This window comes from Rhipicephalus microplus, chromosome 4 (genome assembly GCF_043290135.1).
Source record: "Rhipicephalus microplus isolate Deutch F79 chromosome 4, USDA_Rmic, whole genome shotgun sequence".
Taxonomy (NCBI): domain Eukaryota; kingdom Metazoa; phylum Arthropoda; class Arachnida; order Ixodida; family Ixodidae; genus Rhipicephalus; species Rhipicephalus microplus.
Window position 1 is genome coordinate 132658274 of NC_134703.1, and position 26355 is coordinate 132684628.

General features: G+C 43.7%; 1 protein-coding gene across 1 annotated transcript; it reads right to left on the bottom strand.

The window, feature by feature from the left end:
• Window positions 1–8462: 8462 nt before the first annotated feature.
• LOC119172368 (uncharacterized) lies at window positions 8463–26272 on the bottom strand. Its single transcript, XM_037423434.2, has 6 exons — window positions 26105–26272; window positions 25260–25394; window positions 21743–21889; window positions 21107–21218; window positions 17387–17528; window positions 8463–8843 (listed from the first exon to the last, which is right to left on the bottom strand). The coding sequence occupies exons 1-6, from the start codon at window positions 26163–26165 to the stop codon at window positions 8757–8759; spliced, it is 684 nt and encodes a 227-aa protein (XP_037279331.1). The 5' UTR covers window positions 26166–26272; the 3' UTR covers window positions 8463–8756.
• Window positions 26273–26355: the final 83 nt, after the last annotated feature.

The window sequence follows — 26355 nt, forward strand, 5'->3', positions numbered from 1 at the left end:
ATTAACCTAAGCAAAAAACAATATAATTCTTTTTCAAATAGTCGTAATTTTATATATGTCAAATTGAACTATAAACTTACTTTATGGTGTATCTGACACCTGCCTAAATGGTTGATTACCTCAATTTTTGGTCGAGTGCCATTAATGGGGATGGGGAGGGAAGTGGCAAATCCAGGCAATCTGCTATCAGAGATTGTGTTTAGTTTGGCACATTGCCAGGTCAACAAGGCAATGCTCACTTTTTCGTGCTCGTTTCGTGTGTACCTTTTGTAGTTTACTTACTTTTCATGTGCTCTTACCTGGTGTGACATTTCAGAGCTGAACTAGCTCACATAATGTGTAGATTGGCGCTCCGGTACCTGCCGGCTGCTTTCGCTGGTGCACGGCCGGCGTGCCCTCACCTTTGGTGACTGTGAATGCGACACGCTAAGCAATGAGACGCTGTACTCTATATTCTCAAAGCTGCTGTCTCGGTGCAGTGGTTTTCGGCAACTGGGCAACGTGAGTTTTCGAACTATTATGCTATTGTACTCGCGAATAGTTGTCGGAATTGCACTTGCGAAGTTTTTTGTGCATATTGTAAGTACGTCATTTGGCTAGCAAACACCTTTTCTTCCTCAATCTTTGATGTTTTTGTTTCTTTTCTTTCCCACATGCAGTTAGCGAGCCACAAGGCACAATAAAATCGCGTATTATTAACGACACGTAAAAGGTCAGTAATAAAAAAAAGTTCAATTTCGCGCCATGTAGGGCACATACACGACATCGCTAACCGCTTCCCGTTGTGACGTCATATTTCATTTTTTATTTTTGTTTGTTGTTAGTTGTCTCCTCCATATGTAGATGGAGGGGACAACAAGTTTACATGTTCTTCGGTCGTGAACTCGTGATGCGCATTGCGGTGGCTTCCCGCCCCCACGTCACCCTTCCCAGGGTAGCCACAGAATATACACACTGGGCGGCTTCCACAGCCGTGTCCAGAGAAAAGACAAAGTGCACAGAGGCTGCAACAAATCCCTACAATTCTACTAATACTTGCTAATATTAGAAAATTTTTTTGTGGAGAGAAATACCGAACGCATAAGGTTCGTGTAGCGAGCCGATTCGATGGTTACTTTTAAACGTGTTGCAGTGCCCCTTTAAGCCTCTCGTGATTCCTGGCCGACAATGTATTAGATGCGGAGCATCTTATACTCGCGCCTTGTAGTGCGCCGTCCGCACCGCTTCTCAAACATTCGACAGCTGACGCGCGCGCATGCGCCGTCGCGCCGTCGCCCACTCTTCCACCATCTGTGCATCCCTTCCTCCTCTACACACCGCGCGCGCTTCACTCCTCCACCATCTGTGCACCCTTCCTCCTCTACACACCGCGTTCGACATCTACAATTCTCCTGATTCTCCAGTGGACGCGCATGTGGCGTCGCGCTTCGAGAACATTCAACAGCTGACAGTGCATGCGCCGTCGTGCTGTATATATACTCAAGGTCGGCGCTCGCTCGCTCAGTTGCCGCTCGTCGGTTGGTTTGTACGGCGCGTCGACATCCAAGGTCGCGGTGAAATGAATTCCAACGAATCCACAAACACAATGATCGATGTCCCTTCGACCAGCGCCGCCCTTTCGCATACGTGTGTACGTGTTCACTCATTTAACACCCCCTCCTACAACCACGTTAACCAATTTAGCCATCGACCCAAGTAAGTCGCAATTTAACACCCCATTTCACAACCACGTTAACCAATTTAGCCATCGACCCAAGTAAGTCGCACTTTAACACCCCGTTAACCAATTATATGGTCCGCATCCTCCTCAGTGTTCCCCCGAGGGAAGCTGCGGGCAATTTTTTTTTTGAGGGGCTTGTTTCTTTGTTGGACACAACCAAATGGTAAGGGAAAACATGGGGGACATTCATTTCAGTTTACCTCTGGCCTAATTTACTGTGAGGTTCACTTGGTTGTGTGTTAGGGGCTTGTAGTTGGCAGGGCCTTCAAACTGCTGGAATGCCTGTTTTATGCTATCTGCTTCAGGCTACATCAGCTCGAGATGTTTAATACTTAACCAGCAAGTGTAATTTAATGCTTTCTGTTGAGGGTTGCTGTGGAAACCCTTTATAAGAAATGCACCAGGAAGCCGTTCTCGTTTCTTATACGGGGTGTTTCGATGAATGTGTCTACTTTTATTGAAAAAATACAGAAAGGAGGTATCTGCATCCTACCTGGGGAATTGCCTTTACTGTGGCAGAAAGCATATTCAAATGCATACAAGCATTAAGTATGACAGTATATATAGAAATTAAAGGGCCCCTAAACCACCCACACCAGCGGTCAGAATTTAGTTGAGGTGAGAAAGTTTACAACGAACTCAAGTTTACAACGAACACATAGCTGTGAGAATTTTTCGAAACGGTGCTGTGGTCGCGGAGTTGCAAGCGCTTGATGATCGAAACGCGACGATCGCTTCTTTCCCTCCTTTCTACGCTACCCTCTTCTAAAACCGCTGGGCCCCTCCTTGCTGAGCCAGCTGAGTGTCCCTACTCGTCTCGCGTATCATACGCCACCGCCAACATGCTGTTCGAGACAGCGTCTACTTCAAGTTGCTGCAATCCGTCACTCTGACGCCCCAGCTCGCCGTCAACTGTGTTGTGTGTGTCATCTGAGTGCACTGATCATTGACTAACCGCTGTTGCTGTCGTGCCGGCCCGTGCCCCTTTGCTAGCGACTTGGCGGTTACTTTACGGGCTACTGATGTCGATTCGCAAGCGGCAACATGATCAAGAACAGCAAAGTGGCGTGAACAGCTGTTTGCAGTGACCAGAAGTCGTCGGTTGTTGTTCGGCCAATCGCAAGCATTGAAATTGGTGGCGTCATCGAGTTTTACTGGTGATGTCACACACATCAGTGACGGGACTGGCGGGGACCGGAAAGGAGAAACTATTGTTTTTTCGAAATTGTGGCTCGCCCCCTACCTGTAGCGAATGCGGCATGTGGCATCGTTTATCGCGACGGCATTCTGCACGCGATGCGCTTGTTTACTTGAAATGTTTGGAAAAATATCGGAGGGGGTTTAGGGGTCTTTTAACACAGTTTTTTAACCAGTGCAAATAAGTGGCCAATTCAAATGGGTGAATTTTAAGTACTTCCTACAAATACTCCATAGCCATAACGAAATTTCTGAAAGGCGGCCACTGGTAATCGACGCGGGGCGATGAAATATGGCTAATTTAGCTGGCGACACCGATGAACCAGACAACACGTGTACCATTCACTTCAAAAAGGCCCTCAGCGACGACCCTGTTTTTCGTGCTAAATTAGCCAGATTCATCGGCCTTCGGTGATCACCAGTAGCTGCCTTTCAGAAATTTCAATGTGGCTATGGAGCATTCACAGGAAGAACTACCTGAATTTACCCATTTGACTCGGCCGCCTATTTCTGCTGGTTAAAAAGTTAATTGTGTTAATTTCTATAATTTACTGCTGTAGTTAATGTTTGTACATGTCGGGAAATGCTTTGGCGAGGCATTTCTCGACACGTAAAGGGAAAAAGACACTCATAAAAGGGAACACTGCAGGTAGCACACAGATACCTCCTTTCTGTAATTTTTTCGTAATAGTGAATACATTTCCTGAAACACCCTGTATAGGGGTCTCTAGTAAAGAATGTAGTACTGCATTCTCATTTCCTGGTTGACTCCCATGTCGATGTAGTTACAATGAAGTCTCTTGTACTTGACATCAGTGTCTCTTTAAAAGGGTTAAACTGTAGGAGGTCTTGGCACAAGCATGGTATGCCATTTTCAGCAAAGTGTCAATTTTAGTCAAGGTTTAATAATCATTCATTGCATACTTTCGAAACATACAGTAAGGAGTGCCACTTTCACACTGGTTCATATTACGAGATAAAGAGACAGAAGCAGATACATAAAATTTGTTGCAAGTTTTATTATTCTTTGGCCAAAGTATGCAGTATTTACAAAAAAATAAAAATACAATACTCGGCAATAAAAGTGCTTAATTGTTCTTCAACGGGTGTGACAACAAAAAAATCTACATGGCGCGTGCACTTTATCTATACAGATCAGCAGTCTATTGGCCACAAATAACACCACACATGACATTCAGCGCAGTCCTATATATTATCGAACAGTACACAACGTGAGCTAGACTGCCTTATCAGCGTACAAAAGCTTGGCACTCTTACAGTAAGTAGCGTGCACACGCATGTACATAAAAACCACAAATTCATTAAAAAATTTAATGAAAGCCAGATGCCATTTCTGCTCTGGCAAAGCATGGCATCACCGGTTTTTAGTGTGCATTGAGGTCCTTTTATTGCTTTAATGCAATATGTAGGCTTGTGCAAACATGACTTACAGTAGCTGGTTTTAAGCTAAGTGAAGCAAATGGAAATTAGTACCCAATAATTTTTGAAGCAAGTTCGAATAGTAATGGAACTTGAATTGCAGTATGGTGCAAGTTGTAAGCAGTAAAATTCAGCTATAAAATTTGGCACATATGCTTGTGCGAGATTATTTTAAAAAGAGGTACTGACACGAAAGTTTTCAGATGTTTGCATCAAATGAAAGGCCAAGCCCATAAGAGCATCAACTGGTATTTGTGAAAACACCCAGAAAATTTAATTACAAGTTTTAAAAGCGAGTTTCAGTTTCCACTGTGTCTTGATGTCACCACGCAGTACAAGCTTTTCATTGCGTGCTTCAGCAACATGTGATATTTGCATGGCAGGTACACTCTTTAGGTGACGCACAAGTGGCCAATTTGTGCGTTTTGGTACCCAACATCATCACAACTAGCCATAACAATGTGTGAGGTCACCAGTATTTATACTTTTGCCTAACATCACACTAGTGTCAATGTCAGCAGAAGTGCCATTGGAAAGTTGACCTTAATGTCAATATAAATTATTCACACTTGCTGTAGCAGAATCGCGAGTTGGACAAGTTGGTGGATGTTCACTGTAGAATAATTGACAGCGCAACAGGTTCGGTATGCACAGAAAAGACCTGCATCTGTGCATAGGAGATCTGTATGCCAGAGTAAAATCGGCTTCAATAGGTGCCAGTACCCCTCTAAGCTTTAATAACGAAAATGATTCGGGTGCATGTGATAGGCACATCTAAACCCTGGAAGTGTAAGCTCGTAGCATTGTGGATTTCCCCTAATTAGGCGGTGCCATGCACTGATGCTTCGTGCCGCAGTTATAAGTGGCATGCTACACCGATTTGACCTTTCCCAAATAATTCAAAATTTTAGAAATCTGAAATCTGTGTTGAAATAAATTTTGATATTCAAAGTGCTCGACCATTAACACAAGCCTAGCAATATGCACTACTGTCAGTAAAAAACAACTGAGATCTTATTAAATTGGACGCTCAGAATACAGTGCAACGATTGAATTGCTATTGCAGCAAGTTGTCAGTGATGTGGACACAAGCACAGGCACTCTTAAGCAACAATGTTCCATAAAATACATGGTGTAAAGAACCACTTTGTAAAAATAAACAGGGTCAGAATATGTATTGCGTTACACACAGTTACAGGAAGTCTTAAAGGTCTGTCTGCACCAGGATTTGACGAGACGCATGCGTCACATATCTGAAAAATAGTAGCTACAGCAATCGGTATGCGTGTATTGTGCTGAAGACATGTAAAATCGATCTCAAGGATTTGCAGATACAAACCGTTTGGTGTAGAGTGCCACGTTGCATAAAAGAAATGCTACGAAATTTTTCTTGTGCATTTACAGCCCTCGAAAAGATGGTCTATAAAATGTAGGCACGAGTACAGGCACTATCTGCACATTAAAGCCTCACGATTAAAAAAAAGTTGAAAACACCGGTCATTGTAAGTCAGCGAAGATCATTGTAAACCACGCTGTTCACAAGCTAGCCTGCGACGCACGCTTACTCGGCATATATCAGAGGCCAGTATGCCGTGTGAATAGCACCGACATACCTTGAGCAAACAACAGCGTTGGAAGTCATACTGAATGAATTCGATAAGGTGCGAAGACCTTGAGCAAATGCAGAGTACCTAATACAGTAATGTGCACTCAATTATTTTCATACAGAAAATGAAACTAACAAAGAGGAAGTGTAATGTCAAGAGAGTCTAGAATTCTATGGAATTCCAAAGTACCTTTGCTATAACTAAGCTGTTTAATTTTCACGTTTTGCTGCCTTGTACAGACAACAGACTGACAGTCCGAGGAGACAAAAACTGCCGTCATAGATTTCCAACAAGGACGAGTCTCCGCCCTAGCCTGGTATAGGCCAATAGTAACTCGACAGTTACGGAAAGCGCACTTGTAGAAGTAGATATATATATTTGGCACCAAACTTTACGTGCGAAGAAAAAAGTCCACCTCTAGTTTATTTTAGCTTGCTGCTTGTAAAAAAACCAAACAATGTTCTTTGTCATGTATGCTGGAATGGGTAGTGAATCTAAAATACGCGCTCCGTACCCTAACTCGAGACCTGTCTTTGTACAGACCCAGCACTCTTACAGCGAAGCAATAACAGCCCATGATACTCTAGCTGTTGCTTTGCGTGGGTGTTATCTAAAATGGACTGCTACAATGCTACACTTGACTGCATATATATTAAGCCGGCATTAACAGGAATCGTCAACAGATGTACTGGCTTAAAAATGCCCAAAAATGAAATTCACACGTTCGTAGAATGTAGCTGTTCCGTCTAACCAACTGTGCTTGAATAAGACTGCCCCCTTGCATATCTTTTGCCTGACAGCAAAATGGAATGTCACAGAATGTGTCTAGGAAAGTGAAGCTATAAACTACTCTTCACATATCTGTTCATGCTCTGTTGATCACTGATACAAGAATGTTTGCTAAAAGTATATTATACACACATGCACACACACACAAATGCACACACACACACATTTCTGATAAAAAATTCACTCTCATGTTGCTACTAATATAGCGCTACAAAAAAACATTACAATAAATACATTTTCTGCAATGATGAGTGTGTTGCGGTGACTTTGCTTAGCAAGCAAGCAAAGAGGAACATGGTATATCTGCATTCGACCAGATGGTGTGGCATGCTTATTTAGTAAACAAAATGCTGCCTTGCTTCAGTCAAAGGCCGGCCGATATAGCAACTAGTCACAAGAGAGAACTGCATACTGTTTTGCAAGCTCCAATGGTCCCTTTGCAGCCATGTGGCCCTATCTTTATAATTCCCCCCCCCCCCCCCCCTCCCTGTTTGCATTAGTGTAGTTGAGTGCACTAGTGCGACTGAGCCTATGACAGTTGCACAAAAGCGTGTGCTCAGTAATTGCAAACAAAGACAGTCCAGAAACGCTTCTTTGATGCAAACCTGTGACATTAAGACTAAAAATCGAATATTTGCATGCCGAAAGTAGCACTGTCTGAGTAGTAGTAGTAGTGAACAGGAGGAGACAAAAGGGGCTAGAGGACATGCTCGGCCCCTTTTACTTGGATTGTGCAGTCACTCCGAACACTGAAAGCGCAGTAACATACTCAGTTCCCTTATTTTTTCGCTCTGATAGAGCAAGCTGGATGTCGTAGGTTTTCTTTTCAGAGATTCTTTCATCTAAGTCATCAGCAGTTAAGTTGCATGGCCACATGAGGTCTTGCCTGGTTTTCATCTCCTTTGATTGTAACATATCTGCTCCATAATTTACAAACTAGCTGCAGTTTGTGCTAACATGCTTGCTTTTATATAAATTATCTTCAGTTGATAGATCACATGCAGTACAAGTTAATTTTACGTCTTGCATGGTAACTTAAAGAAAAAAGTGCATATGATTGATACAACAACTTGTTTCGCTTGAAACACACATGCATCAAGTGATTTGACACTATAAAAACTCCCGACAGCATGACTATACTGCAAGCATATGCACTGCTAATAATGGCGAATTAGCATCTCCGAAGTTAAAGGCTGCCAGCAAGGCCTCTGCAAAGAACAACTGCTCGTTTTCACATTTGTAACTCTGCATTTCAAAGGGAATTCTTCTGAGTTTCGATCCGGCTCATTGAAGTCCACATCGTGAAGTTTGGCTCAGAATTGAAAATGGACCCATACAAGCCAATCTCTAGGGTGCCACAGTTTCAGTGAACCAATTCTACTGCGAAAATTGCACTCGTTGCATGTAAGGTCAACCGAGGGACTGCTACAGAAACAAAACTGGGGCAGCTCTGTGCTGTACAAAATGCACAAAGCATCTTGGTTAACATCAGTTCCAACAAGGCTGCGTAAAATTCGCCGGGGAAGCTTAACCATTAGATTCTTGCTGCTCGGAAACAGAAAGTGCATGCTACAGATAGCTGATGGTACGATACAAACAACTCGGCAAGGCCACTACACTTTCAGACTACACCATGATTAGTCACTCCTTGCCTGTGCATAACATCGGCTCTCCATTGGCTTATATGAAAAGAGGTTGAAACTCTCGAGTCACTTCAGCCAGAGAAGTTTCTCTCCCCGTTTTGCCGACGACACTGTTGCGAAGTTAGTGCCACTTGTACTAGTGGAATGATTGGCCGCAAGTTTCCGTGAGCTGTCGACGAGACACAGAAACACCCATGGCAGGCGGCGGTTCGGTGCAGTCTCTCGGACCGGCAGTGAGCATTCGGTGTTGTCTTGTTAACCTATGTCAGCCGAGGAGTTCCTGACCGCCAATACGGCCTAGCCTGTGCGTGATACAGCAACACTCGGAAGAATCCAGACTTGCTGGTAGAAGCACCGTGGTCACACTTTTGTTTCAGACAAGGGTAGTTGCAGTGTAACAGCTTCGCAGTATGGTGGTGGAGGGTCTTCTTGAGACGATGATGGCCTCTGTACACCGAAATTAATGGTGCAAAAGAAAAGTACAGGCACACTCTAAGTGCATTTCACAATGGTCACTATACACACGACACGTGCGACAAAACCAACAGTTTGTACAATCTTTAAGATAATAAAGCAGGCATGGTCGAAATGTTCATAGTGCGCGTTCTGTGGTATACGAGGACGCAAGACTGCTGCGTTTGTAACGCCATCATGTACTGCACCCGACGCAAGCTGCATGCAGTTCAGTGGTGGAGTACTGTATGATACGCACTTCAGTGAATCACCTTCCCTTTTTCTTTATTTCCTTAGCTGCCATTATCTTACGCAATGAAAGCTTTTTTTTTCTGCCACCTTTTTTAATACGAAGCGTTTTTAAAAAGACTATAACTACACACTATAACTACGACCTGATGCGATCTTCGCTCAAAATGAAGCTTACCGCAAAAGGTGCCGTACAAAAGGTGAGTTAAGACATTTCTTACAGGTAATGTTGTCATCAGTCAACAAAGAAAATACAAATTTAGGAAAAGGGCTATTGTGAGGTGACAAAGTGAGATTAAGTTAAGGCTAGGACTAAGTTTCAAAACCTTGGAGTTCTTGAACATCCGTCAAAACCTAGCTTCCAGCTACTTATACCACGTGACCACCAGAATACTGCTGCTGAAACCACAACCTCATATCAAGGAGCAAAATCATGTAGTCATAGCAATGTAAAAGCAAATTTCTGCTTGGATGCAGTTAAATGGGTCAACAAAACTGATATTGTCTGTGGCTTTTCTCAATGTTAGAGATGGCATGGCAGTCCGATTGCCCGTTCACAATAACATTTCTGCCAATCACGCTCCAACCATAACGCATAGAACATGCGCTGCAACTAGTGAAAAATCTGCTTTTCACTAGCTGACACAATAGGTACAAGTGCATTTTTTATTGCAGCAATAAGCCTCGGAACTCAACCAATTTTCCAAACAAGTAAATTCTCACATTAGGCTTTGAGAAACTGCAGCTTTGAGTTCGCGGTTTCTATGCAAGCAGGTTGCGTTGTGGGCTGAACTTCAAATGGACAGGCTGTAAGTGCACAGATGCTACAATTAAGAATCATTTTAGAATTATTTTGTCTGTATGTCTTTTAACGCTGAGCCTGAAAGTACGTGCAATTGTGTCGTGAAGCACACTACAATTTGATGCACGGTGTTTGATCACACTACTGGGTACGTTCCACTGCAGGAAGCTTCTATGATAAGTGAGAGACAGCAATGATCTATTAACTTCACAGCATACAAAAGAAGTAGGGAGACAGGTTTCATTCTGAGAGGTGTTCACAAAAAATGAGATGAGTAATGAAAGATGATGACTTGGTCTCATCGGATGATCTAGACTGTACAAAAAGAAATGCAGCATCTACACATATGAATGTGCAAGCCACCAAAAAAATGCAAACAGCAATAACACATGATCACGAAATGTATACCTGAATGCCATACCGTGTCATCAAAGAGGCAATGTGTTTTATCCAACTCTCAAAAACCTTGACTGTATGTGCAGAAAAGAATATTAATGTACTGTTTTCAGGATTCCGCCGTTCAAAAGAATTGAATGTATAGCAGGACCTGGACATATAGAATCGCTCGCCAATCCAAGCATTGTTATGTCCCCTTAGAAAACCCATGCAGGAGTATAGCAATTTATCACAAGCATATCAAACAGTACTTGACATCTTCATTTGATATACTGAACACAGCGGTGCAGTGTACTCCTGTGTGTATGTTTTTTGTATTCAGGCTAAGATCATTTCCCAGGATCATCACAAATGTTCCTGCTGACGAAATGGCAATATTTCAACACATTGAATCCAGTTATGATGTGAATCAGAATGTTGCTGCGAGACATGGAGAAAAATGAGCAAAATACTTGTATAAAAATAATGTCTACAAGGATTTTATTGATGCATATTCCAAAACTAAGGATTTGCTGCAGTAGGGTTTCCCACACCACACAGATGCAATGTGGTAAAAAACAAAGATGTCGCAAAAAGTGATTTATTGTACAGGAAGGCATACAACTAACTCGGAAAGCCCGCCATTGCTGCAATACAGTTAAACCTGGATATAACGAAATTGATAAATTCCCAGAAAAATTCGTTATAAACAGATTTCCGTTATATCCAGGTTCGGTACAAAAATTCACGTGCATTGTAACTTTCACAAGCGGGTAAAAGCGCGCGAGCGCTGCTGAAGCAGAGATCATATGAGTCGGCTCATCCCTATCGCCTGGAAAGTGCATAACATGTCCCGCGTGTTAGAACTGCCATCGAATGCTCAAACAGAAAGTAAACCACCTGTCTTAAACGAGCATAAAACAACGTGGGGAGGGGGGGAATCACTCAAGTAGCAATAATAAACTTGGATTTTTTAAAGACGATAGTCTTTCTTAGGGACCTGCGACACAAAAATTTTGGTCTGTCTGTCTATTTGTCTGTTTGTCCACTCTTATCGGTATCGAGCATTTTAAACGGATCCAGTGGATATTCCAAACGGCCGACCCCATCCGCAGCGCCCACCGATGTTGCTCAAGATTCAGCGTTCCTACTTGTGCGATTGTTAATTAAAACGCAATTATCGTGCATACCTGAGGCCTTATAACAACACATATATATTCTGTATGTGTACCTATGTGTGGAATACATCCATAGGTTCATCAGCGTAAGTTGCGGGTGTAATGGCACAAGTCGGTAAAAATGGCTTGTCTGGATAGATCGGGTCTTCGAAAATACAAGTTAAGGTCTCGAGGCTTTCCAGACATTCACCGCGTAGCAGGATGTACGAACAAGCAGAAACGTTGCACGCATAAAGTATCGCCGAACCACTGGAAAAGTTGATGACGGCAAACGGGAGGACGATGGTTCGGTGGTGCACACTAGCTATAGTTGGTTGGAACAGGAGCACCGAGTTAGTGGCAGCAGGGGAAAACACAGGCACTAGGACGGCGGACAACGACGCGATGTGGACGTCAGCTGCGGCAAACACTTTTGAGGGACTGTGGTGGTCGATATCAAGGCACGGATTCGTCAACGCGAGTCCAGCACGAGCGCAGTCGACGAGGGCCTGATTGCTAGAAAGGAAATCCCATCCTAGTATGACGTCGTAAGATGAACATGGGAGAACAACAAAGTTGACGGCGTACCAAACATCTTGAATAAGAACGTGTGCTGTGCACTGAGCCGTCGGCGCGATGAAATGGGAGGTGGCTGTACGCAGAGCAAGATTCGTAAGCGGCGTTGTAACTTTTCTCAAATCGCGACACAGTTTTTCACTAATTACAGAAACGAAGGCGCCTGTGTCGACAAGTGCACGTACAGCAACACCTTCTACTAGCACATCGATTTCGTTGGGCGGACAAAGAGGAGGTGTTGGAGAGTTCGACGACGACGCAGTTCTTGCCTCCGGAACTGCGGCTGTCAGTTTTCCTCTCGAGTGGGGCTCGTGCCCCGAAGCATCGGGCAGACAGATCGGCGACGGGGTGGTAATGACCGGCGAGAATCGACAGGGCGTCGTGGGGACAATGAGTCGGTGATAGGAGAAGATGGTCGCTGGGGATTCTGGACAGCCTGGTAATTTGCAGAATTCCCATGGTGTGGAGGCTGGAAGTTGTGACGGCGACAGTAGCGTGCTATATGTCCCACGAAACCGCATGCAAAACAGATTGGTCGATTATCCAAGGTGTGACATGGGTTAACGACAGAAGGTGCAGGTGGCGAAACAGGATGGGGTGCCATGTATGTAGGCAGCATCGTAGGGTAGGAGGACCCGGTGCCCTGTATGCGCCAGAGACAGGTGGGGCTGGGGGTCTAGCAGCAACGGCAGCGTAGGTCAGCGGCGTAGAGACAGATGGCGATGGAGGCAGTGCCTGCGTGACCTGTGTCTCAATGACCTGGCGTAGATGTGGGTCTAACGAGGTCACTGGCTCGGATGCTTCGGCCACAAGAGAAAGCTGACGCGCAACTTCTTCACGAATGAATTGTTTGATGTGGGGCAGTAAGACGGTGTGATCAGCAGCGACGTCATGCACGAGGGTGGAAACTTCAGCCGTATCTTCAGCGGCCCTGCGCGTCGAGACACGCTGCTTACGCAACTCGTCGTACTCCTGACAGAGCTGGACAACATCGGTGACTGTCTGTGGAATCCTAGCGACGAGCATCTGGAAGGTATCGTCGTCAACTCCTTTGATGATGTGCTTGATTTTGTCGCATTCGGTTAGAGATTCATCGACGCGCTTGCAAAGAGACAAGACATCTTCAATGTAACTTGTAAAGGTCTCGTCCCTGCGCTGGATTCGACTACGGAGACGCTGTTCCGCGCGAAGCCGGCACACGGCGGGACGACCGAATACCGCGGCGATGGCGGTCTTGAAGGCGGACCAGTCGGTGGTTTCGCCTTCGTTGTTCTTGAACCAGAGACTGGCCACATCAGCGAGGTAAAAGCGCACGTTTGTGAGCTGGTCGCAGGCGTTCCACTTGTTGGAAGCGCTTACGATTTCGTACTTGACGAGCCAGTCCTTGACGTCTCGTTCGTCGTTGCCGCGAAAAATTGGTGGGTCGCGTTGCTGAGGCACGCCAGTACAGCAGACTGTCGTTGGTAAGGCAGCTTGAGAAGGGCCAGGAGCAGTCATGGTGAACGGTGAAGGTAGCGTCCGATTGCGAAGTTTCAGGTTGATGGGAACCCCGGCACCTCCACCACTTAAAATAGAGGTGTTGTACGTTGAGAAAGGTTCAGACGCAGCTTGGCAAAATGTGCTTTATCAAGCAGGTCTGGCTAATGGCGAGCGGCGTGCGCGAGCTACTACCGCAGCCACCGATCATCATCGTCTTCTTCATTACCAGCAGAGCGTCCGTTATTCAGATTCATTACAATATATATTCTGTATGTGCGTCTTTTACTAGAAAAGGCATACATAAATTATTCTAGGGACCGTAGCGTTTATCACGCGGTGCTGACCACGCAACGCTTGCAAGAAAAGGGAAGCGTTTCCAACGCGTTGCTAAGACAAAACAGTGGTGGCACTTACCCGTTGCCTTGCATTCTACACCTTGTCACCTCCGAGACAAGCGCACACGCCCGTCTCAGAGCCTCGCGTTCTGTTTTTCAAGATAACTGCCAGATAGCACTCATGTCTCGCGTGTGACGTGACTTGGTGCGCTCGTTCGCCCCCCCTGCACACTCGGGGGCACTCTAACGCAGCGCCTCCAGAATACCATTCACTGATTTTCTTGCCCAGAACATCAAACAAACGTTTTGTTCGTTCTCCCCAGACGACACTTGCAGATTAGCATGCAGATCCGGGGCGAATTTTTTTCATTGAGTGTTCATATTATATATATATATATATATATATATATATATATATATATATATATATATATATATATATTTATAGGGCAAGTTATTAGAACCAATGGAATGTAAATAAGAAGAAAGAAAAGAGGGTGAAAAAATAACCAGCCGTGAGCAGGAATCGAACCTACGACCTTCGAATAACGCGTTCGATGCTCTAACCACTGAGCTATCACAGCGGCCTTCCCTCCATCCACTTTTTTGGGTTTATATCTGAATTTAGAAGTAGGAGTGTAAGTCAGCGCCATCTATAAGCCAAGCGACGAGAGTGAAACAGTCTTTTATGCGCATGTGTGGCGTCACATAGCACGTGAACTTATTACGAGCGGGCAGCTGATCAATAGTCCCTCGTATACAATCTAATGACACCAAGTCTGCCAGTACGAGACCCTCGTTAATGAATAAGGGAAAGAAGTGTATACCTAAGGACTCGTTTTTCCGTGTTTTGACACAATATTAATGAGATCCAACAGACAGTAATGCCAAGTAATGTATAGGGAAAGTTATTGGAACCAATGGAATGTAAATAAGAAGAAAAAAAAAGTGGGAGAAAAAATAACCAGCCGTGAGCAGGATGGCTGCTCACGGCTGGTTTTCAACGCCGTGCTGGTTTTCACGACTTCAATTTCAACACCGTGCCTGCTCACGCAGGCACGGCGTTGAAAACGAAGAGCAAACAACACGGACACAGACATGGTTACCGCGGAAACTATTCAGTAAAGTGCCCTCCAATTGCAGCGCGGCCCCACATATGTGACGCTAACTAAAAGCGTGGCACTGCCAACAAAAGTTTTTTATTATTTTGTTTTGTAAGGGGGGGGGGGGGGGGTACACCCGCGCATGCGACCGCGGCGGCAAGAAAGGGGGCAACGCTGGCTCGTGGGATGCAGGCCCACCTGCCCGCCTCATGCGGACAGGGCCCGCGTGCCCGCCGCTACTGCTTCGGCAACGGCGAGGCAGCGGCGGAAGATGCATGCTCATACCAAAATGCTGAAATGCGGAGCGAAATTAAAAGATTGTCCGTGGGGAGAATTCGTTATATCAAGGTTGCCTCCCGCAGTTACTTTGTTACATAGAGGTCGCAAATACATGTGCTCTTATGGAGCTACAGCGGGGAATAGAAAAACTTCGTTATATCCAAGAATTAGTTATACGGAGGTTCGTAATAAGCAGGTCTAACTGTAGTGCAAAGGCCTTTGGTGCCAACATGTGCGACATAAGATGATAATGTAGAATAAATTACAAAATAAATGGCCCCGTATCTGCACGTTAATCTGCAAATGTCATCAAAAGACGATAGTCTTGTGTGTGCAGAGAGTGAACAAAACATTTATTTGATGTTCTTCTCAAGAAAATCGGTGAATGGTATTCTGGAGGTGCTGCGTTAGAATGCCTCGAGCGTGCAGCGAAGGCGAACGAGCGCATCAAGTCACGTCACACGTGAGACATGAGCGCTATCTGGCAGTTTTCTTGGAAAACAAGACCCGCTGCTCTGAGACAGGCAGGCGCGCCCATCTCAGAGCAGCGGGTTTTGTTTTCCCGCAATATATACGTGTTGTTATAGTGCTTCAGATAGGCGCAATAGTTGCTTTTTAATTGACAATCGCACAAGTATGAACACTGAATCTTGAGCAACATTGTTGAGTGCTGTGGATGGTGTCGGCCGTTTGGCGTATTGACTGGTGCCGGTCAGAGTACCCGGTACCGTTAAGGGTGGACAGACAAATGTACAGGCAGACAGACCAAAATTTTTGCATCGAAGGTCCCCAAGAAAGACTATCGTCTGTAAAAGCTTTTATCAATTAGACATGGGCTCAAACAAAAAAAAGTCAGTGACTTTCCACTTTACAAAATGTTAATAGAGTGCCCGAGGTCTGCATAGCTTTCAGAAAAACATGCTTTGTGTTTTGGATTGTCAGCTTACAGAAGTACACCACAATCACTTTCACTTTTGATGCTGCCGTATTTACTCGCATAATCCTCGCACTTTTTTGTGGGAAACTGATGAAAAGTTGAGAGGTGCGATAGTTACGCGAGGAAAATTTTTTGCAAGAACATACAAAGCGGGGAAAAAAGAAGAAAACGAAGTGGCTGCAAATTGGGATTCTCAGGGTAACAACTAACTATAAGCTTTGAGAATTACTTACCTTAGCAATGAAAGCACTGGTTCTGCAAAAGGCAAAATTTACTTGAGACACAAAAGCTGCAAGCAAATAGTAATGTTTTTTTGGAAAACCGTATGCAAAGCTTGCGGGCGTAGCGTTAGCATTCGTCACTCAACAGGAGCCTGCAAAAGGTTAGCAAATGACGTCAACATTGAGCTGATGGCCACCTAACACGAAATCGTCTGCAGTTACCTTCTGACGAAATAAAATTTTACCATTTATCTCAGTCTTAGATACATGGAAGGCCTAGCACGTCTTGGTGGCTTTCAGCTGCCTGTGCTGTCGTCTGCAGTAGCGAACACAAATCTCATCGCCTTCATAGTGCCCACCGGCAGCCTTATTGCCATGTTTAGCACCTTATCACTCACTTTTAACTTGAAAGTAGCTGTGTAGCTTCCTTGTCACCCCATAACGTAACTACAGAACTGACACAATATACACTAACACGCCACAATGTACACTTGCCACTTTGGCTTGGTTTGGTGCTCCATGTGTCGAGAGAACGCTTAAAGCATAAGAGATGGCGCCAGGCTGTAGTGCGCTATCAAAATTGGTGAATGGAGAGAGCTGGCAACATTGCGACCTTAATTTCTTTGGTGCGATAATTACTTGCGGAAAAAAAATCTCATTTTTGTTGGGAAATGTGGGGGGTGCGAAAATTACGCGAGTGCTAGGTTTACGCAAGTAAATATGGTATAACCAGGTTTAACCATATATGCATACTACTTATGGGCCCACCATGAGAGATTATGAGCCCTTTATGATGGCTCTGCCGTGGCATCCTGCGAGACATTTAAAAAGGTGCAAAGTTTAATGACGAGTATTAAGGGCAATGCGGAGGAGAAAGCAGACGCCTCGTCTTTTTTTGGGGGGGAGAAGAGAGGGAATTGCACGCAATTGCAAAACTCAGCTTCGAGCTCTGATGTCTCGATGACATTCCCCTCAAAGTTGGCTCGGCAATTATGCTGTCACCAAGTTGGCGTTGTCTGCCTACCTTTAGCGATACGGCAGCTTCGTATGAAGGCAACGTATCGGAACTCCATGAGTCCTGTGTCCGGACAGGCGTGTGCTCCCGTGTTGCTCTTGAATTTGCACTGTTACTGGTTTGTAAACTGCCCAGGAAGTTATTGTTGGCCCTGCATGTGAGGAGCGAAGAAAACGAAAAGCACTGTAATATAACCCAAAAAAACACGAGCACGCAGGAAAAAGACAACACGAGCACTTTTATTATTATTATATTTTTTTTTGCTATTTTACAATGCAGTACCAACTAGCTTGTCTTTCTATACTATTACAAAAAAAAAAGCATTCCCAATATAATCTGCATTTCAAAGAGTTGCGTGTCTCCAATATGACACTCACAAATGAAAGCTGACATGTGGGGTTTAACGTCCCAAAACCACCATATGATTATGAGACGCCATAGTAGAAGGCTCCGGAAATTTCGACCACCTGGGGTTCTTTAACGTGCACCCAAATCTGAGCACACGGGCCTAGAACATTTCCGCTTCTATCAGAAATGCAGCCGCCACAGCCGGGATACAAACCCGCGACCTGCGGGTCAGACAAACGAAAACTGGAATGGGGTCAGAAAGCTTAAATGAAGCGGGACACAATAGCCAGATGCAAAGACAGTGACAATACTATAAACATCACTGTTCTAGAGCACAACAATATCGCTTTTTTTGCCTACTTCTGCTAACTTATACAGATACAGTCAAATCTCGTAATAGCGAAACTCATAATAACGTTTTTTTCTGCTTAACGACTATTTTGAAAATGCCCCTTGAAATGTCTGTTGGCTTAATGTAAGAATATTTCACTACTACGAATTTCAAAATACCTACCAAATGGTTCACAATAATGTATTGAATTTTATAGCCTGTGTTTTTCCACAACACTTCGAAATTACGAATGATGAATTTAAAAAGTCACTTGTGGCAGTGAAAACTATGCCCAGATCTGTAGTGCCACTATCGTCATCAGAATACTATGTATTTCTTTCGTGTCTGCCCTATTCAAATGTGTGACAGCCCTAGAGCCATCACCATTACCTGTACCTCATTTCCCACGTCAGTCTTCCTTTTGTAGCCTTTGTTTTGTCGGGCAGCTCTGTCTGCATGCTTGTTACATGGCTGTTTCCTCGCCTTTTAGTTTTGTGGTTGTATATTCACTATGGGCTCCGATAACAGCACGAAAAAAATGCAGTGACAGTGAAAAATGCTGTGCAAATGCCCTTACTATTTAAGTATTAAGTATGCATATTAAGTACGCAGGTCCTTACTATTTGTCGTGATAGCAAAATGGTGACGAGAGCAAAGACAACATTGAAACAGCACGCAAACCCAAAGCGAAGAATCAGTATCTAGCGCCAATGCCTAACGGTACTTCGAAGTGCATAAGCACTAGGCGGTTAAGCTGTGCCCATCAGACAAAGACCACGCTTTTCTTAAAATACAAGTTCACTCATTCAGCAATATTTCGTGTTTGTTTTTTTGGCACTTCATAGAAAATGATGTGGTGATGGATGTATCTACAACACAAAAAGGCGACTCCCTTGGTTGCACTATCACAATAATTTTTACATTATTACGCGAAACTTGTTTTTTCACTACGACTTTTTAAAATAACAAATGATTTTTAGCGGTCCCTTGAGATTACTTGTATTGAGATTTGACTGTATATGATTAATGAAGTGACGCCGGTAGAAGGAGCTCACTTTTCCGATATTTCACACAGTCCTCATTGCTATCCGGGATATGACATGTCAGGCAATTACAAACTGTCATTGAACCAAAGCCCATGGGCTTCAAAATTATGAAACTGTGATAATCAGTACATTTGTGAGGGTGCTGAAACCCCCTGTAAAGTTGTTTGCGCTGCGTGGTGCATGTGTCTTGCCCAAAAGACGCATTTCATGACTAGTGAGCAATAGATGGCGTTGTGTTGGCTAGCGGTGGTCACCGCTATTATCGTCATCATGGTGTAGCCCCGGCGGTGACCCCTGGCAGAAAGCAAGCCTTGGTGACAGGTGAGAGTTGAGCGAGTCTCTTCGGCGTGTGGCGGTTGCTGCGAACGGTTGTCGCTAGCGTGGGTCCTCGGCGCGTGGTACCGCGGCCTGCGCGTTAGGGGCCCTCGTGGTAAGTCAAGCGTTGGCGCCGCCGCCTTGGGTGTGCTATTGTGTTTGTAATGTTATTGTGTGTTTATCATGTTATTGTGTTTGTGATGAGTGTATGGTAATATAATATGTACGGATGTCCTAGCGTATTGATGACTGATGTAATAATTCGGCGGACGATATCATCGTTATAAATTAGTTAATAAATGTGTGTATGTGTTTGTTTGATTTGTACCGACCGTGTCCACTGTGTCTGTTCACTCCAAGAGCATGGCGAGGCGCCCGCCTTGTTGTGACCCCACACAGTTTAGCTGCTGTTACACTTCGAACACAATAAAAACAGATGCTTCTGTAATTTGCCACCAAGCACTAGCAACGACACTGTCAAAATACATTTTTTTTAATAATGCAAGTACTATCAGTGTCAAATGAGACTCGAACAGCAGCAAGCCTTTGCGATAGTGTAGTGCGTGTCGTCCAGTTATCACGATTGACAGGCGCGCACTATAGCATCGCTAAGGCTCACCGCTGTTCGGGTTTCATCTGACGCTGATAGTACATTCTTTCCGTAACAAATGACTAAAGCACTAGTTGCATTTCACTTCATTCACGAACCTCCTCTAGCTTCAATTTTTTTTGTTTCCTTCGCCTGAGCAGCAGTAAGGATGCATTATTTCGGCAGGAGAAGGCGGCGAGAATTCGCACCTAATTTAGGTGCACCAGAATATGTATTTTTTACAAATAATAAACTTTTTCCTTGCTACTTTTTCCCTTTTATGCATTGTTCAGGGCCCACTACTGTGAACATTTTCACAGAAATGTGTGCCGCTGCTGCACAATCATTTTTGGTACATCTGTAATAATCCATAGATTCTTTCAACGACATCGTAGCACAGCTTATTTGATGATCACTTAGTTATTTTGCAATGAAAGTCTTAGTATGGCAACATAATTAATAAGTTCCACTAAAAGAACATTTCACAACAAAACTACAGCACTATAGTGCCTGTGAATTTTCATGTACCGAGCAGGCAATGGTGCAGCTGGATGTTGACAGAATTTCAGAAGCATGAAAGAATGGGCTAGTTGGCACTTATCAAAAGCTTAAAACAGGGTGGAATATATGAGACAGCTAAAAAGACAAGGACAACATAAGTGTTTAAGTGGTCAGCGTCTTTGTAGCAGTCGCGTACGTTTCATGCTATTTTAGCCGTATAAAGTTTCCAGAACTTGCTACCTTAGCATATGATGTAATACCTATATGCCAATCAAACGGTAGCTAACATTCATGTGCACATACAGCTACGGTACCCACACATTAACATGCAACATCAATTTCTTTAGTATAATGACTGGTATGCACGATTGCTTGAGCTAACCATGTCAAGTCATGATGAATCTGATCTCTAAAAATAATTTTGGCTGTAATCGTGTCGACGTTATGCCGATATGACCCGAACTGAGGACTGTCAAAACAAAATACAAGGACTACTTAGCCCCAGACTGTCCCATTTAAATCCGTGACCACTCTACATTCATACATTCACAATTAGAGAATCGGCTTGTGCACATTTCAGTTGAAGAGCAAAGACTGACCGTTTACAAAGTCGCCACAAGGCAAGGAAGCAGCAGAGCATGCTGGACAGCGCTACTGAAACACCAACAGCCATGGGCAGCAGAATGTCTGGCGCCACAGGAGGAAGCTTCACTGGAACACAAGAAACGAGGTGCAAGTACCTCACATCAGATACAAGAAAGGCGCGAGTACGATTGAACCCGCGTATATTAATAATCAAATTACATGAAACTATAACTTTTATAACTGATAGTAGGTAAAAGAGGGCTACAAAAAATAATATATGGCATCATGTTGTGAGAAAACTATAATATAGAGTAGGATATACCACTAGACATCACTGACTACGATGACAAAGCTGCTTATTTTTTGGGTGCATGTTTCAAAATTCAGATGACTTCATGGGACCGCCACAAGTCTCACAGGGCCAACGTATGACAACGTATGAAGTTTCGGGCGCTGAAACCCTTTGAAGTCACAACTTCTAACTCATACTTTTATGGCATCAGTCATATGTCTATGTTCGCAAATGTGTTCCAACGTTTTGCTGATGTCTGCTTGTGGTTGCCATCCTATGTAATGCAAATGGCATTCTACAACACAGCAAGAAAACCTTGGTTTTGTTAACAAAGCTCACTAAACGTAATGTTACTTACAATGTTCGCAGTGTCTTGTCTCCTCGTTATAAATGAAATCGTCGTGACACTCGCAACGACTCTGCGATGACGTGCGAGAGCAGTAAGTATTTACATCTATCACGGTGCATTCTTTGTTGTCAGAGCACACCTCCAGATGTCGTCGTGCTGTAAGAGGAAACAAATCCTACGTCACACATTCAGTGGTACGTACAACAAGATAAATAGGGGCACCACCCTGCCAGACCAGTTCCGCTTTTCCCCTCAATATACCTCGCCAAGCAATGTTGTAGGAGCTTGTCTGGTTTGTGTACATAATAAAGTTCTTCTTTCTCTTCTGCTGGTGAAACAATTAGTTTAGACTAACAAAGCAACCTTTGAAAATGTGAAGGTCACTGAATTTGCTGTCATATGGTCATTATTAAAAGAGAAATTGAAGGTGAAAGTCTTGTTCTTAAAATTTGCATCAAAACCTCTGCGATTGGATGCTTGTGTGGCATCACAGAGTTCAATACTTTTTTTGAAATTTTTTTTTACATCTTTACCAGATCGGTTATATAAGATTTCATGACACTCGCCAGCCAGATTTAGACTTTGGCTCCCTCTGAACATTGTGTTGAGAGCGTTTTCACGGACAGATTTATGAAGGCTTTGACAGATGCCGTCGAAATCAACATCTACAGTGGGTTGGTGCAAGAACATGAAGGGTAGCGTCACCACTTTTATTTTTTTGTTGAGAGTTCCCTAGCTCTGAGCAAGTTGCATGCTGTGTAGGAGGAAAGCAAACAGATACACATGACTGTTAGTTGCACGAAATTCAGTACACTCTGCTTGTGTCAAGGTTCAGTTAACATGGATGCCCCCACACCAAGCGAGCTGGATATGCATAGCTTTCTAATGCGGTCTAGAGCCAATAGTCAGACTTCGTTTCATTTGTTCAAGAACGATCGCGCTGAAAGCCGTCCCGATACAACACTTTACCGTATAGCGAACAGGCGTAGATGTATGGTAGAGTGCCACACACTCGGTGTAACAGTATGCAAGAAAAGCACTAATTTTGTGCCCACATTGCGAATGTGTATACATATTCTTTATGTATACACATTTAATAACTATTTATACACGCCTTTAATAACTATTTCAACAGCGTCTATACAAAAGATAATAATCATCTCCCACCTTTCGATGCGAACCTACCACCAATATCAGATGTCACTATTTCTGAAGAGGGTATCTTTAATTTATTGCTAAATCTGGATGTTAAGAAATCTGTTGGACCAGATGAGATACCGAATGCCTTCTTAAAACGGTACGCAGAGTGGTGCGCGAAATATTTGTGTGTGTTATATACTAGGTCTTTGAACGAAGGTGTACTCCCTGAGGACTGGAAGATTGCCCGAATTAAGCCTCTACACAAAGCAGGTGATAAAACTCAAATAAAGAATTATCGACCAGTTTCGTTAACCTCTACAGCTTGTAAAATTCTCGAGCACATAATTCACAAACAGATTGTTACATTTCTTGATGAACACAAAGTACTAACAAAAGCGCAGCATGGATTTAGACGTGGATATTCTACCACTACACAGCTGGTTGAAACCATCCATGATTTTGCTACCGCACTAAATGAAGGTGAACAGCTAGATGCCATTTTTATGGACTTCCAAAAGGCCTTTGACAAAGTTTCACATAAAAAATTACTTCATAAATTGCAATATATCTTGAAAAATCCGAAACTTATAGTATGGATACGAGCGTATCTTGAAAACAGGCAACAATTTGTTTCATTTAATGACAGTTGTTCCAGCAAACTACCTGTGGATTCCGGCGTACCTCAGGGCTCGGTCCTCGGACCTCTTTTTTTTCTATTATACATAAATGATATAATGAATGACCTTTCTGTAAGTGTAAAGCTTTATGCTGATGATTGTGTATTATACACGAAGGTATCAACTGCTGGAGATCAGATAAGGCTCAATAATCAATTCAACAAGGTCGTCTCTTGGTGCCAGGAATGGCAAATGTCAATTAATTACAACAAAACTGTTTATATGAAAATAACACTAAAGAAAAATCCTTTATGTTATCAGTACGGCACAAATAACGTCAATCTTACAGAAGTTGCAGAATACAAGTACCTTGGAGTATGGATAACTAATGATCTAAACTGGAACAAACACGTCGATATAACTACAGGTAAATGTCTACGGAAACTTTTTTTTCTAAAGCGATCCTTAAAATATTCTACCCCGTCTGTACGCATGTTGGCATATAAAACACTCATTCGTCCAATGTTGGAATATGCTGTAATAATATGGGATCCATTCACTAAACGTAACATTAATCAATTAGAAAAAGTGGAGAACAAGGGCTTACGTTTTATTTATAACTCCTACGGTAGAACATCCGTATCTGAATTATTGGTAAAAAGCGGTCTGCAACCCGTTGGGGACAGAAACCGCACTTGCCGGCTTAAGTTTTTCTATCAATTAATAAATGGTCATTTAAATGTTGACAATGCAGGCATTCTTCGGTATTCTTTCGGTTACGCAACTCGCAAGCGACATAGTAAAACGATAACTCCTTTACCTTCACGGATTAACTGCCACAAGTATTCGTTCTTCCCTAGAACTATTAATGACTGGAATAGCCTGACAAATGATGTCGTTTTACAGAAGAAACTGTCATTGTTTGAAAACAGCATCGCCTAAACCATCACTACACATCGCATTGTATTATTTGTTTTATTGTAATTATTGTGTTAGTCTATAACCCGTATTCTACGTGTTACGTTATTATGTGTTATGTTACTCGAAAAATTTGTTGAAATAAGCGTTTGTGAACCTTCGCCTTGTATATTCAAATCGTACGATTTATTGTGTTTTCATTATTTTTTTGTATGTACCGATTCTCGAACATTTTTTTCCCACCCTGCCATGATCTTTCAGCTGAAGGATCGCAGTATTTATAAATAAAAAAAAAAAAAAATATGTTGTCAAAGATTTTAACTGCTCCTTTACAAATGTAAGCGACGCTGAGTCAAGGCTGTGAAACACCATGCACAGCAGTCGTGCACAATTCTGCAAGCTGGTAACTGTTGTTAACACCACAGCAGCCTGCACCACTGATAATATAGGGTTAAACTTGTGCAACATGAACTTGTTCAAGCACTGCTATGAATCACATTCATGTTGAATACAAATGATGAACAAGACAATGCGGTAGCGCAAATGTAGTCCAAACAGACTGGTTTAAGTAGATATGAAGTAAACTGAACAGCACATGATGTCTTCATAGTTGCCAAATTATGTCATTAGTAATCTCAGATCAGAACGCAGTTTTATGGGAAATACGGCTCAGACCTGCGCCTATCTCTGACGATGATCACAGCTCACGTTCGTGCCACGAATTTTCACAAAATACGCTGCAAGGAACCGTTAGTAGAGCTCGCTGTGGAAACTGAGAAACTCACCCGTTCCGTATTCTCGGAAATTGCAACAGATCAAGTGCGTCTGAGACGAGTAACCCGGTCACGTACCTTTAGCGCACCTGAGCGGCGACACCTGCACAGGATAGTCCGGCTTGCAGCGGCAGACATTGTCGCTATCGCAAGCAGCGTGCCTGGCGAAGCGGCAGCTGAGGAACGTACATTTGTGTCCGATCTGAGCACTGCCTGCGAAACGAGAGAAATACGGAAGTAAGGACGGGTGCGAGCACGTCCGCATGACGACATCAAAACAATGCCGCCAGTCAACGCACTCTTCGTACCGATCGACTAACAAAAACAAAAACGTACCCGAGATGCGCTTACCGATGTTGCAGGAACTTCGGATTACTATTGCGTTAGAACGTAAACGATTCACAGTCCAGCGATCGAACGTATACAGGCAAGCGTTTACACGAGCGAGCAATGCGCATATAGTTACACAAGCGGCAGTAAGCTAGCGGGAATGACTAACACGAGAAATTCTTCGAGCAGAAAACTTATGCTGACGCTTTAACCGCGGCGTGAAAGCACTTCCACGACGATCGACAGTCGTTCAAACTAGTGGTCGAAGTCTTGAGGATCTGATCGACGCCACTTAACTACGAGCAGCGGAATTCCGAGAACGGAAACACACTTTCACCTTTGTCACTCGACGACACAAGTTTAGAAAAGTAGTCGCAAAAGCCACGCAAGCAGCTGTTCTCGTCAAGCGAGCGAGTGAAACCGGATAACGCTCGAGTGACGAACGTTTTAGAGTAAACAATATTCTCTACAGATCGGTTACAGGCCACTTTCACAAGTGGTTGCACGAAGTAAACAAGAACTGACCGCGCCTTGCACAACACAACCAGAGCGAAATCGGGCAGGGGAAGCTTAGCGATGCCTTCGCTACTCACAGCTTCCAAAAAGCAGGAAAAGTAGGACGCAGCCACAAATGCGTCTGCACTCCGTGTACATGATGGCACGGCACAAGCGAAATTTGTCAAATGACCTCTTAGGCCACCAGCAAGGCGTTGCAATATTACAAAATACACGTTCAAAACATGACGTCTGTTTCTTGGCAGCACGTTTAACAAGTGGTGCCACCTAGGAAGGAGTCAGCAGACGTCTCGAAGATGAAAAAAAAATTTCTTAGCACTTTGCACGT